Consider the following 13,025-nt stretch of genomic DNA (forward strand, 5'->3'; position numbering starts at 1 on the left):
ATTGTGGTCGATGAATTTACTGTCATCCCCACGGACGGTAAGAGTACTGTATACTGTTTATGGATCCCTGTGGATTGTCGTGTATGGAAAGTTGACCCCGTTCCTTTTTCTGGTCGGTTGACTTGCGAATGCATGATCGGTGGGACGGCGAAATGGTACAATCACGTTGGTAGGTGATTTACATTAGGGCTGGGCCTCATCAAAAGGGCCCGAAAATCTAGCGTTTAAACCTCTATTTCAACTAACTTATGACATTCGTGGCAAGTTTCACAAGAGCGCTGAGAAGTAGTCCCGAAGCAAGAAAATAACACGTACCCAAACCCTTGTCCATAAATGGGTTATGAAGTTAGGAAAAATTGCTGTACAACTTCAACTTGGGTATCTGCTGGGTATTGTCGTCATCCGTGACGAAGAAAGGACAACCCGCAAAATCCAAAGCCTAGCTAGAGCTAGCCTGGCATCGCTTGTACCGCTCAGGCTCTACCTATCGATAGCTTCGCAAAGAAAGAGAACACAGTCCGTGTCCTCCGTGTTTTTTGTGCGTTGATTGGTGCACAGTCAAGAAGGACGAAAGTGAAACTACTTCCCTCTTCCCATCGTACCGTTTTCGGTGCGTACAAACGCGAAGAGATCGACGACAAATCTTTGCCATTCCTTCGCGTTGTGCGACTAACATTCTCTGGCGGATTTTCTCACTGCATCCCTGCTCGATTCCTGTTTTTCCTTATCATACCTGTAGTGGCGTCCATTGTACAATGAAATTCTCGCACTCCGTTTTGTTGAGCTTTCTCGCGACGACGGTGTTATCTGCGACGCCGTCCGGTGCCTTTGCGCCGCATCAGTCCACGACCGTCAAGTCTTTAGCACGGAACATGGTGGCTTCACTGGAACCCCAAGCTCCGCCGGCACGCGAAGCACCCGGCGCCGGATATTTGCCCGACTGGGAAGATCGACCCGGCAAGACTCCAGCCGAGTTCATGCAGTCCGATCTCACCAAACCGGATAGGAGCGCCATGTGGGAATGCCCTTTGACTCGATGGAACTCGGAGGGGTACGTTCTCTTGTGTTTCATCAATGAAAACCACGTGCGCTCCCCGTCACGGTGTCGTCAGCACAAACATTAAAACCATCCCGCTTTACGTACAAACACCTAGTCCTCACGCTGCCGTTTGTCTATCTCGTTCACAGTATCGACATTGAACAAGCGCAAAAGGAAGCGGCCAAAATGCCGCACTGTCCGGCCGAAATCCGTGCCTCGAACGCGGACAATGTCATGGGTCGAGACTACTTTGCCACTAACAAAGAGAAAATTCGGGCCGATTTGCTACAACACGGAGCTGTCTGGTTGCGGGGGTTTGACCTCATGAAGGATGTACAGGGGCACCGAGCCATGTACGAAGCACTCGAGCTGGAGCCCTGTCTGGATCCCTTGCACTCTTCCGGATTGCGCAAATTTGCCTCGGAACGGGATGCCCTGTACGAAGAGGTACGCTTAAACTCTACGATGCTCTTTTGGAACAGCCGCGATCCTTCACTTACCCATACTTTCTTCTTGCTCCATCTGTATTTGATACTTGATCTGCTTCTGCTGTCCGTGATCGGGTGCGCAGGTCAATAAACCGTCGTTGCGTGGACATTACATTGGCTTGCACTGCGAGTCGACAACGAAACGCACGGCGGCGTACGCCGCATTTGTTTGCTTCCAAAAGGCCACCGAGGGCGGCGGCCGTTTTCTAGTGGCCGACGGTGCGGCCATTTTAGCCGAACTCGACACAGCCTTGCTCAAAAAACTCTACGCACGCGAAATCCGTATTTCCGTCAGCAACCTGGACATTCCTCCAGCATTCCCGGGGTTCCTTAAGGAAGGTATCAAAGGTTTAGTGGACGCCGCCGTAGCTCCCAAATTCGATATGGACTTGGAAATGATGTACGAAGCTGACGGCAAACCCGGTCGTTTACAGGCCATTGAAATGGCGGAATCGCCCATTAATCGCCACCCAGTAACGGGTTTGCCGGTCTGGTTCAACAACGCTCACAACCATGCTCGCAAACTGCGCGACCGCCGTCCCTGCGGAGTTCCCGAAGTGGGCATGACGGAAGTCTTTTACGCCGATACCATGGAACCGCTAAGTTTGGAGGATTGTCAGGAAATCAAGCGCGCCAGTGAAAAACACATTACGGCCTTGAGTATGGAGCCGGGTGACGTGTTGCTGGTGGACAATTACCGTGCCTTGCACGGACGCGACGTCTTTCAGGGCGATCGGTTCCACGCCGTGACCTGGTTCACGTGGGACGAAAACGAAGCCTGGCGTGGAGAAGAGCGTCGCCAAGTGGAAAAGAATGGATTGAACAAGGCGATCAATAGCATGATGGACTTTTTACCCAAGGACTTTGAGTCGAATCAGAGCAGCAAGTAAGGAGCGCGGTACCAAGGATTGACCATTGATTCGACCAAAATCGCAGACACAGAGTTACTCTTCTGCATTTTCTACACATATACTTTGATTAGAATTGGATTTGCAACCTTGGTTGAGAATGCCAGCTAGGTGAACCGATTAGGCAATAGCGGACTACCTATTGTATACGGTATGAATGACTGTAGTTCGTCTCAAAAAACCTAGGCATTCCGCTATGGGTTGACAAGGATTGCTAGCTAGTTACATAAGTGTATCTGTAAACAGAGTTCACAGTCAATTGTGGGACTCGTGACGTTCGGATACCGCATAGGAACAAGTTGCAGGAGTTTAGATTTGGATATGCTATATTTCTGTCGGTGGAGCGGACGTCTTCAGGTGTCTCTCTCACTGTCAACAGACGTACCGAGGGGGTTCCGAGGCATACTTGACCGTCCCAAGAGACGAACGCGAACTTGTATCCACCAACCACAGAGGACGACGATGTGTGGACATGTCTCCGGATATGTCGTCCTAATTTACCAAAACCAGCTTCTACCTCAAAGTCACTCCAGCTGCTGCCCATCACATACAACCTACCCGGTTTTTTGAATCCAACTTCCGACCCGCCCCGTCGTACGCACAGCGCGTGCGGTCGCTCGCTCGTCGTCTCCCAAGTCTTCCAATCTCCATCCAAACAGTTCAAGTTGTGTAGGTTGGGGTCGGATTTCGGCCTGTCGACGAGAGTGACATTCCGATTATCGATCACTGTCAAGGACTCCCTATTCGCTAGTAGAATCCTCCTCCTCTACGGATTCATAGTCATCAATCCGAACCGGTTGAGCCTGATTCGAAAACTCATACGAAAAACTCACAGTCAACGTCCGTAGCAACGCATCGATTACTCGCAGGGTCTTCGGAAGCGTTCTTTTATTCGCAAGGAGGGCATCACTGCCAACCGCTCTTTCCAACTGTCGTTGCGGCTGTAGACTACGCGTATTCCTTGGGTCGAATTCATCCATCCATCAATCTATATATTTTTTGAAAGAATGCGCTCGTCGGATTACAGTCGTGCGCCTCGATGGGAGTCATTTGTAGTGCTCGCGTGGGCTACAGCGAGTGCCGTCCTGGTTGGAAACGTATTCCAACAGGCACTGCCGCAACCAGTGCAGGCCTTTGGTCCTGCACTCGTCCCGCATCTTTCTCGCAGGTGCGACTTGATACAACGACGCGTCTCGTCCGACCTGGAAGACGTCGACGTCGACGTGGACAACGACGCAATCTTGGGCTCCAACAACATCCCCCGACGACTTCGCATTCAAGGACGGGGCATTCCGACGCGAAAAGATCCCATCCAACCCTTGGATTCCATGACGTACGAATCAGATCTGATCAAAACCTGGGAGCAGGACCCTTCCCGACAAAAGGGTTTCGATTGGGAAATTGAAAAGCTTCGGCGCTACTTTGCCGGATTGCGCATGCGGGACGACGGTGTCTGGGTACGCCAGCCATCCTTCTTTGACTTTCTCGTCAGCAAGTCTCGGAGCGATCCGGGTAATGCGCCTCGTCCCGTCGGCCTCGTGGATGTCGTTAAACTCGTCTTGACGAATTCCTTGACGAGCGTCGGCCTGGGACCGGCACTCGGAATGGCTGCCGTCCCCAACGCCGTTATTCAAAAGTACGAAGGTTCCTTCTTTTCCTTCATCAAAGGAGTTCTCGGTGGTGACCTGCAAACCTTAGCCGGTGGTCCCCTCTTTTTACTCCTCAACAAGTACTTTGAAGTCTACGGACCTATATTTAACCTCTCCTTCGGGCCCAAGTCGTTTCTGGTCGTTTCCGATCCCGTCATGGCGCGTCACGTCCTGCGTGAAACGAGCCCCGACCAGTACTGCAAAGGGATGCTGGCGGAAATTCTGGATCCTATCATGGGCAAAGGCCTCATTCCTGCCGATCCAGCCACCTGGAAAGTCCGTCGCCGGGCAATTGTCCCTTCGTTCCACAAGCGATGGTTGAATCGGATGATTACTCTATTTGCCGAACGCGCCGAAATTCTCGCCGATGATTTACAACCCAAATCAGCCAAGGGACAGGTTGTTGACATGGAAGAACGCTTTTGCAGCGTCACACTCGATATTATTGGCAAAGCCGTTTTCAATTACGACTTTGGTTCCGTCACGGACGAATCGCCAATTATCAAGGCCGTCTATCGCGTTTTGAGAGAGGCCGAACACCGGTCGTCGAGCTTTATTCCGTATTGGAATCTGCCCTATGCGGATCAATGGATGGGTGGGCAGGTGGAATTCCGCAAGGATATGACCATGCTGGACGACATATTGGCCGATTTGATCAACAAGGCCGTGTCGACACGACGAGAAGCGAGTATTGAAGAATTGGAAAAACGAGAAAACGAAGATGATCCTTCCCTACTGCGATTCCTGGTCGGCATGCGCGGTGAGGATTTGTCGTCCATGGTATTGCGCGACGATCTCATGACCATGCTGATTGCTGGACACGAAACGACGGCGGCAATGCTGACCTGGACACTGTTCGAATTGAGTAGGGGCGATCCGGGCTTGTTGAAGGAAGTGCAAGCTGAAGTAAGAACAGTCCTGAAAGGCAAAGAGCGACCGGATTACGATGATATTGTCGCCATGAAAAAGTTGCGGTATAGTTTGATCGAGGCCTTGCGTTTGTATCCGGAGCCGCCGTTGCTAATTCGGCGGGCCCGAACGGAAGACAATCTTCCGGCGGGCAGCTCGGATCTCAAGAGTGGCGTCAAAGTGCTGCGCGGAACTGATATGTTTATTTCCACTTGGAATTTGCACCGTAGCCCTGATCTGTGGGAAAACCCCGAGGTATTTGATCCGACCCGATGGGACCGACCATTTAACAATGCTGGCATTCCTGGGTGGAGTGGATATAATCCCGACAAGGTGAGCGGTTTGTATCCGAGTGAAAATGCCGCAGATTTTGCCTTTTTGCCCTTTGGCGGTGGTCAGCGGAAATGTGTCGGTGATCAATTTGCCATGATGGAAGCCACGGTGACAATGGCTTTGATGATTAAGAAATACGATTTCGATTTCGCTATTCCAGCAGAAGACGTCGGTATGAAAACGGGAGCCACTATTCATACCATGAATGGACTCATGATGAGGGCCCGTCAGGTTAATGAAAACGAGCCGGTCCAATCGGCGGAAGGCTATTGGGAAATGCAGCATTTAAAACGAGGTTTGAATGCGAATGGACGACCGTACACAACCGAAGAAGAGGCGGTGTGGCAAACCTCGGAGCGATTGTCACACAAAAAGGAAGAAGAAAAGCCGAACGGCGAAGGCGGATGTCCAATGCACAAGATGTAAATGGACGCTAGACTTTGTGTCTTGCTAAAAACCTACAGTTAGTGAAAGTTAACAAATTAAAAATAGCTGCGTTGTGTTTCCACTCGTTTTCTCGGTAAAGTCCAAAAGTCTAGGACCAATCAGAACCTTGGTCCCGCAATTGCAAATAGCAGAGCAATGATGTCAGAATACGCTGGGCCTACCCGAGTTGATTGACACACTAGTTAGGGCACATGAGAGACTCTCGAGTATCAACGCCCGTGACGGGGTTCGTTCCTTTAGCAGTGGGATGGTTGCACAAAAGCTTCTTTTGATCGGCTCGAAGGCTGTAAAATGCGTAGCAAGTGTATAGCAGATATGTGTAAGCAATCGAAAAGGCAATAGGCGCCAAGGATGTACAACCGAAAACCCGGATGGAAAGAACTCACTATGTTTCGCTCCAATCCGACCCTTCCACATCCTTGACCCCGTCAAAAATGGTTGCGCCGCTCACGTAGGCGTCCGTTACGACCGCGTTCTTGAAGGACACGCGGGTTAACTGGGCCATCTCCAAGTTGACGTTCTCGAGATTTGAGTTTTCGAAATTCGAGTCCGTCAGGGTAGCATCAAAGAAGGAGGCACCCCGCAAGTCCGAATTGGAAAAGTCGCAGTTTCGCACAATCGACTGCTGAAAGGCGACGCCTTTGAGATTCTGCTTGCTAAAGTTACTGTTGTCCAGATTGATGCCGCGCGTAATGGCAATGGTGCGTCCCGACTGCAAGGTCGAAGCCCCTCCCGTGGTGATCTTCGAGTTGGCGGCGCTGCTGGCGCCGTCTTCGATTCCAGCGTGCGCGATAAGAGGTGACGCTAGGCAAAGCGAAGCAGCCAGAACTGCCGAGCACGCAGTCTTGCCGAATTGCTCGCCCAGAAACGCGAGGGATGTCGAGGCAGGATCCTGCGTTAGCACGGCACGACTCGGTTTCGGAATGCCGAATCCTTCCGCAGTCGACGCCACGAGCGCAACTAGCACCAAACCGCTTCTGATCATCCTGTGGCAAGTAAGATGCAACGGGAAAGACTGACCGAATGTGTAAAACAACGCGTTTTACAATCCAGTGTACAATAAGAACAGCGGTGCAAAATGTGAGCCTTATTTTCGGCTGTGTATTTATTTGCTCCTTGTTTCGGGGGACACTTGGTGGATCGCGCAATGTACGCTGACTGTGACGAAGAAATGCAAGCGCTGTGTGTCAAGAGTTGGATCTCACAGTCAATGTGCCTTCACGGACGATGAGTCGTACGTCTGTCGTCAGACAAGGACAAAACCCTACTATCTAGGACTGGAAGGGTAGGATTTCACTCTTGTACGTTACAGTTAGAACGACCCATCGATCCCGGCATCCCAACTAAACAAAATGTAAAACCAAGGAGCGAGTCACTGCACGCAACACATAGCCAATTCAATACTGCTCACGCTACCTTATTGCTACTACTTGACATTTATTGTGCGTTAGAAGTGGTGCAAACAGTCAATCTTGATCATGGCTCGTCCCGCGGAAAAGGCTCGCGCCATGATGAATAAGTGGGTCGCCATGCGCGATGCGGGTAACGCGAATCCGGCAACGAACCGGAACCGACGCAAACGTCCCTACCTCGCTTCGGAGTGTGAGCACCTGGCCGATGCCGAACGATTTCGGAGTCAAATCGTTCGGGAAATATCGGAAGGCATTGCCAAAATCCAAAACCCCGGACAGGGAGAACACGCGATCCGCGAACTCAACGATGACATCAATCACAAAATGCGCGAGAAGTACCACTGGAATAAGCGTATCAAAGAGCTCGGCGGTTTGGATTTCAATCATATCGAGAAACAACGTCAAATTGAAGAAGGTGATACGCAGGTACACTCGGGGTACCGCTATTTCGGGGCGGCGAAAGATTTGCCCGGTGTCAAAGAATTGTTGGCCAAGGAAGCTGCCAAACGGTTGAAGGGAAATAGAACGGACGCGTACAAGAATGTTACACCCGACTACTACGGATGGAGAGACGAAGAGGACGGGGTCTTGTTGGAACTGGAAGCACTAGCTACGAAACAAAATGACCAGCAATTCAAGCGTTATAAAATCGGTGAAGCGACCGAAGATATTCAAACGTCAGACAAAGTCCTCGACTATCTCCATATCACGCCACAGGAGCAGATCGATGAGATTCTCTTGGAATATAGAAAGAAAGCTCTGAGGGAAAAGCTTTTCTTGTGAGAACCTTGAAACAACACGAAAGGACCAAGCCTGCAATCTATCATTAACAGTAAGACAGCATCCTCAACGTTCAGTTGACTTCTAGAACAAAAGATTACTTCATGAATTTCAAAACGTATTCACGGCCGACAATCTGTCAGTTCTCTAACAATATTGGTAGGTTGATTTTGTCGATTTCCGTTTCGCATTCCGCTTGGCGTCGTTGTTGCATGCGGCGGAAGTGTCCTTGGCGGCTTTTTGGGCGGCCGGTCATGGCTTTGTTGACTTGGACTTTTTAATTGACTTGGACTTTTTTGTTGACAGTATGCGGTGCCAAAGGAAGATGCGTCGTCTTCTCCGAGACCAAAGGTAGGCCAGCACCCCTGCAATCGTTTTTTGATTCATTGGTTAAGGAGCGGAGCTGGGAACGGATCTGCGAAGCAATCATACTTTCCAGCGCTGGTGTAGCAACCATACTTTCCAGCGCTGGTGCAGCAACTGACGGTTCATCATCAAGGTCCATTTGGGGCGCAGCCGCCGATGAATTCCCCATGAAAAGAGAATATTGCAAATTAAATTCAGCTACGATCTGTTTATTGCGATGAGACTTCTGAAAGGCTTAAAAAGGGCTGCTGAGCAGATTGAAAGCAGCACGTGTGGCCCTATCAACCACACCAAGGCTCAACAGCTGGAAAGCATCGGCCATTTCGTTGTCGGTTGGCTTGGACCCTGGGAAATGCCGAAGCAAAATAGTGGCTGGGTCAAATGAGGGGGATAATACTGCTGTAAAACGAAGATCATCCAAGATGACTTTACTTAGTGTGTATCCCACGTGCGACGAAGAGTGGTTGTTGAGTGACTGAATCAAAAAACCTTGGGCCACGAACGCGATGGACTAGGCAAAAAGGGTTGACAGTTCGTCACGGAGAACCTTGACTTCAAGATTGACAAGTTTCAAGAATTGAGCTTTCATCCCAAGGCGGTAAGTCCGGTGAAGTTCTTGAATACTTTGAGCAGCTTCAGTAAATTCCGCGGTCTTCATGGCTGCCCGCGAACCGTGCGGAGACGGTCGGATCCGCACCGATTTCGGAAGGGAGGAGTCATCTTTGAATTTTGAAGCGGTGGCTTTGCGTTCGGAGAGGCGCTTGCAGAGTTCGAAAACTTTTGTAGCGCTGTGCTTAGACGATGAGCGGAGGAGTTCGGGGAGAGACGCAACGGCAAAGGCGATGGCGGCGTCGGCGGCTGCGCTCGGTGAACAAGCTGACGGAGTCGGTGGGCGACGCGAGGATTAACGTCGGTCTCAGAAAGCATACTGGCAGATTGGGTTGAAGTCAGGTACGTACGCAGCGCAGTAGGTAATTTATGTAAAGGCAAGAATATTACAGCCGACTAATACGGATGTAGAGACGTCGAAGACGGGGTCTTACTGGAACTAGAAGCACTCTAGCTACGAAACAAAACGATCAGCAATTTACAGCAAACCAGCGATCGATCATTAACAGTAAGACAGCGTCCTTGACATTACAAAACTCCTGGAATGAAGTATTATGCCATAAATTTCAAACTTGTCCGGAACGTATTCATGGCCGACGATCCGTCGGTTTCCTGACACATAGACAGTAGGTTGGAACCCGAAAGACAAGAATTCGTGAGGTACTTTCGCACCGTAGCGGGCCGCAGCTGTTGCCCAATGACGGAAGAGCTGAGCAGTACATGCAGCAAACACCTTTTTGTTTGCCGAACCAAACACTTGAAGCCTTCAACCAGATCAACCTGTGTATTTGTCAGTTTGCTGCTTTCTACAGTATGACTCGCCGACGATAAAAGGTGGCAAATGCGACCCACAGTGTACTCGATGATCGGCTCCAGAAACAAACGTGCATTTTTCATGGTCGGGCTTTCGTCTTGATTGTCTTCGACTTGCATCTCGCCCTGGTTTGAAGCAGGTGTCACCGCAAACAGATTGGTGAGCCCGTAGTGTATTGCCATAGTTGACATATCCCACCAGTGAATTGCCAAGACCCCGGGAGTCTCCTGTCCCATATCGCCCAAGGACCAGCGAACTACGGCATCGGGTGAAACAACCTTGTGGTGAAGCAGGGAACTCACAACTGCATCCAGTGTGGTACGAGAATACAATACATGATTCGATATTTCTTGGAGGACATGTAACTCGCCCTGAACCGGAGCAGCATCCGCGCTCGCTTGACCGTCGAGATCTTTGGCGAGAACTCCCAGCAGGAGTGGCGTGTACTGCACCAATGCATCTAGCAGCAAGGACAAAATGTCTGCAGGTGCTTCAATGGTCGCATCCATTGCGTCCTCGTTGGCGGTACGCTCTTGTGCGATAGATAGGGCCAAATACGTGTGCTCTTGCTTGGTCACCGACAGCAAAGCTCGAGCTACGGCATGTGTCCGCCACCACGTCCTCTCTCCTACGGGCAGACCAGCCAAGTCGGTCGTCACACTTTCGGAGAGTTCGTCCCCTACAATATATTGCAACAGCGAATGTTCGTCCTCGCGATTATCCCATATACGTGAAGAGACATCCTTTGCAAAGGACGCCAAAGCGCTGTCGTCTGGTAAAGCCGACGTCGTGAGCCCGGGAAGTAAATGGTCGACCAAAAGGCTGTTCTTGGGCAGGCATTCCTTCACCAACATACCCGCATCGCTTTCGTTTTCCAGCAGAATTGCCAGTGCACCCTTCACAAAAGCTCCGCGACTATTCTTCCAACCGTACTGCACAAAGGGTTCCCAATGTTTCCAGTACGCTGCGGGCCACTGGTAATCGGTGTTAACCAAGTGAAAGGCGAACCATCGACTCAGATTGTATCGTGCCATGGGGACCAGAGTTGGCATGTAGTCCTGAAATAAAGTCGAGACCGCAATGGCAATGGCGGGCGACATGATGGCGGGTTCCAGCCTCGTTAGTTCCAATAACACACGCGAAAGGTATACAAAACGGAACGATGAGACCGCATTTGATTGTACAATTAAGGAAAAGATCGCTTCCAGAACTGCATATTCCAACCCGTTGGTGCTGTCACCCGTCACCATTTGAATGATAGACCACACCTGCTCCGCAGCCGTCTTGGCGTTGCCAATTTCGACACCGGTATCCGTCACGTAACTTTCGTGGCTAGTCAAGCAATCGCGGATGGCTTCGTGTATAAAGTAGCGATCCACCATGCCGTATCCGGAGCGATACGCTTGTAGACGTTCGTTAACCGGTGCTGCTGCCTCCATGTCTTGGTCGTCGTCTTCGTCGTCGTCATTGTCCGCAACTTCGGGAGGAGGTCCGAAAATGGGCAAGCGACCCACAAAAATTCCGTCGAGATCAATTTCGGCCCAGAACAGACTGTCGTCCTCGGGCGCCGAGTGAAGACCACCCACCAAAGCCGACAGGGACTGGCAATCCGTGAATATTGGAATGGTCAAGGGCGTCTCCGTATAGACTAACGGAGTGTGAGCGGATTCCTCAATCTCGCTGGCGTCCAAGGTTGTGGAAGTAAGCGAGGAGACTTTTGCCTCCAAGCCTTCCCACGGAGCGTCGCGAAAGAGAGCCAGGCGTGACGCAACGGTAGTGTCCTCTTGCTTTACCCAGTACTGTACGGTCCGCATCAGGTCTTGAAAGTTGTCGCACACTTGTCCCGACCCCTCTTCTTCTTCGTCGTCATCCTCCTCTTCGTCGTCTTCTTCTTCAATGGAAGCCCCAATATCCTCAATTTGTTCCTCTCGAAGAAGAATTGCGGTACAACCAAAGCCTGGTGCAAACGTGGACCGGTATGATTGGACGCTTGCTTCCAATGGTTGGACCAAAGTCTGGCGGACCGTCTCGGAAGGAAGAAGGGTCGCCAGGTAGGGTACCGTACTCAACACGAGCGACGCCAAGACTACGGCCACGGACTGGTTGCCGTCACGCTCCTTGGCTTGCCGTGCCGCCTGTACCATTGTTTGTAACAGCCCCAAGACACTGACCGGGTTGGAGTGTGCGGGGCCCGTGACGGCGTATGCGGTATCGTGGTCGAGTTGCAGAATACCCGCGCGTGCCAGTAGAACCAGGTAGCGGAGCAACATACGCACCCGAACCACCAATCGATGGGATGGGACGCGGGACTGTCGAGTAGTAGTACTACCGCTGCCACTGTCTCCAATACCGCTATGAGTAGTGCTACTAGTACTGCTATTCGGGTCCGAATCTAGCAGCAGAGCGTCGAGATCACGGGCCATGGCCCTGGTGGCGTAGCGGACACAGCGGGATGCGAATCCACCAAACAAGGTTGCGTCCCGGGCGTGCGCCGTGACGTGAACCGCCAGAGTCAACCCCACGTAGCAGGGTGTTTGCAGTGGCGCCGCCATAATAGCGTGGACCAATCCCGCCGCCAACGGTCCGGCCAATTGCTCCGCGTACTGAATGTTTGCGGGACTGTCTTCGGCCTCGTGTTGGAGAAAGAGTTCGGGATTGTTGCCACACAAGACTTGCGTCAATCCTTGAATGTTTTGCTTCTGCGTTGTGACTATTGTACGCACCGGGGAGGTATTGTCGTTACTGTTACTGTTGTTGTTGTTGTTGTTGTTGCGATTCGTGGACTGCAGATCTCCTACTTGATGCAAAAGGACGAGTAGATTGCGTAAGAGTTCTTGCTGAGGATCTCGCCGCGTGGATTCCACGGCGAAACGATTTCCGGAGCGTCGGGGTCCACCGTTCGTAGTCCCGCCACTGTGACGCGAGTAGGGAGATGTTCCGGTATGGGCCTGACGTCCTCCACGGTGATATCCACCCCGTCCTCCGCGATACCCACCACCGCGTCCTCCACCCCGTGCACCACCGCCCCCGTATCCACCAGAACCGCGGTATCCCCCGCCACCTCCACGATGACCACCCGACGTGTAGTCACGTCGATCCGTATAGGAACTCATGTTTATGATGCTCTTGTCGTCGTAGAAATGGTTGATTTCCAATATGTTGTGGAATCGTTTTGTGGTATATTGCAGGCAATGGTACTGGCTGCGGATGCTCACGCTCGATCCCAATCCCTCCGTTGCTACCTTTTGGTATTGTCCAATACACACAATTA

The 13,025-nt window shown here is 51.4% G+C and overlaps 5 protein-coding genes across 5 annotated transcripts; 3 read left to right on the plus strand and 2 right to left on the minus strand.

The window, feature by feature from the left end:
* The first annotated feature begins 510 nt into the window (after nt 1–510).
* Nucleotides 511–2,581, plus strand: PHATRDRAFT_44770 (predicted protein). Its single transcript, XM_002178687.1, has 3 exons — nt 511–1,051; nt 1,189–1,486; nt 1,611–2,581. The coding sequence occupies exons 1-3, from the start codon at nt 756–758 to the stop codon at nt 2,415–2,417; spliced, it is 1,401 nt and encodes a 466-aa protein (XP_002178723.1). The 5' UTR covers nt 511–755; the 3' UTR covers nt 2,418–2,581.
* A 576-nt stretch (nt 2,582–3,157) lies between these two features.
* LUT1-2 (lutein deficient 1-like protein) lies at nt 3,158–5,810 on the plus strand. Its single transcript, XM_002178688.1, has one exon. The coding sequence runs from the start codon at nt 3,443–3,445 to the stop codon at nt 5,750–5,752; it is 2,310 nt and encodes a 769-aa protein (XP_002178724.1). The 5' UTR covers nt 3,158–3,442; the 3' UTR covers nt 5,753–5,810.
* A 141-nt stretch (nt 5,811–5,951) lies between these two features.
* Nucleotides 5,952–6,449, minus strand: PHATRDRAFT_11313 (predicted protein; the record flags this gene model as incomplete). Its single annotated transcript, XM_002178913.1, has 2 exons — nt 5,952–6,057; nt 6,160–6,449. Coding segments are annotated over 2 exons (396 nt in total), but the record flags the coding sequence as incomplete, so codon positions are not given.
* Nucleotides 6,450–7,251: 802 nt separating this feature from the next.
* On the plus strand, nt 7,252–7,968 carry PHATRDRAFT_34280 (predicted protein; the record flags this gene model as incomplete). The annotated part of the gene is made up of 1 exon (XM_002178689.1): nt 7,252–7,968. The coding sequence occupies one exon, from the start codon at nt 7,252–7,254 to the stop codon at nt 7,966–7,968; it is 717 nt and encodes a 238-aa protein (XP_002178725.1).
* Nucleotides 7,969–8,842: 874 nt separating this feature from the next.
* On the minus strand, nt 8,843–12,867 carry PHATRDRAFT_44773 (predicted protein; the record flags this gene model as incomplete). Its single annotated transcript, XM_002178914.1, has 3 exons — nt 8,843–9,189; nt 9,674–9,720; nt 9,800–12,867. 3 exons carry the CDS (start codon nt 12,865–12,867, stop codon nt 8,843–8,845), a joined length of 3,462 nt encoding a protein of 1,153 aa, XP_002178950.1.
* Between the last annotated feature and the right edge of the window lie 158 nt (nt 12,868–13,025).

Source organism: Phaeodactylum tricornutum, chromosome 5 (genome assembly GCF_000150955.2).
Source record: "Phaeodactylum tricornutum CCAP 1055/1 chromosome 5, whole genome shotgun sequence".
Classification (NCBI taxonomy): domain Eukaryota; phylum Bacillariophyta; class Bacillariophyceae; order Surirellales; family Neidiaceae; genus Phaeodactylum; species Phaeodactylum tricornutum.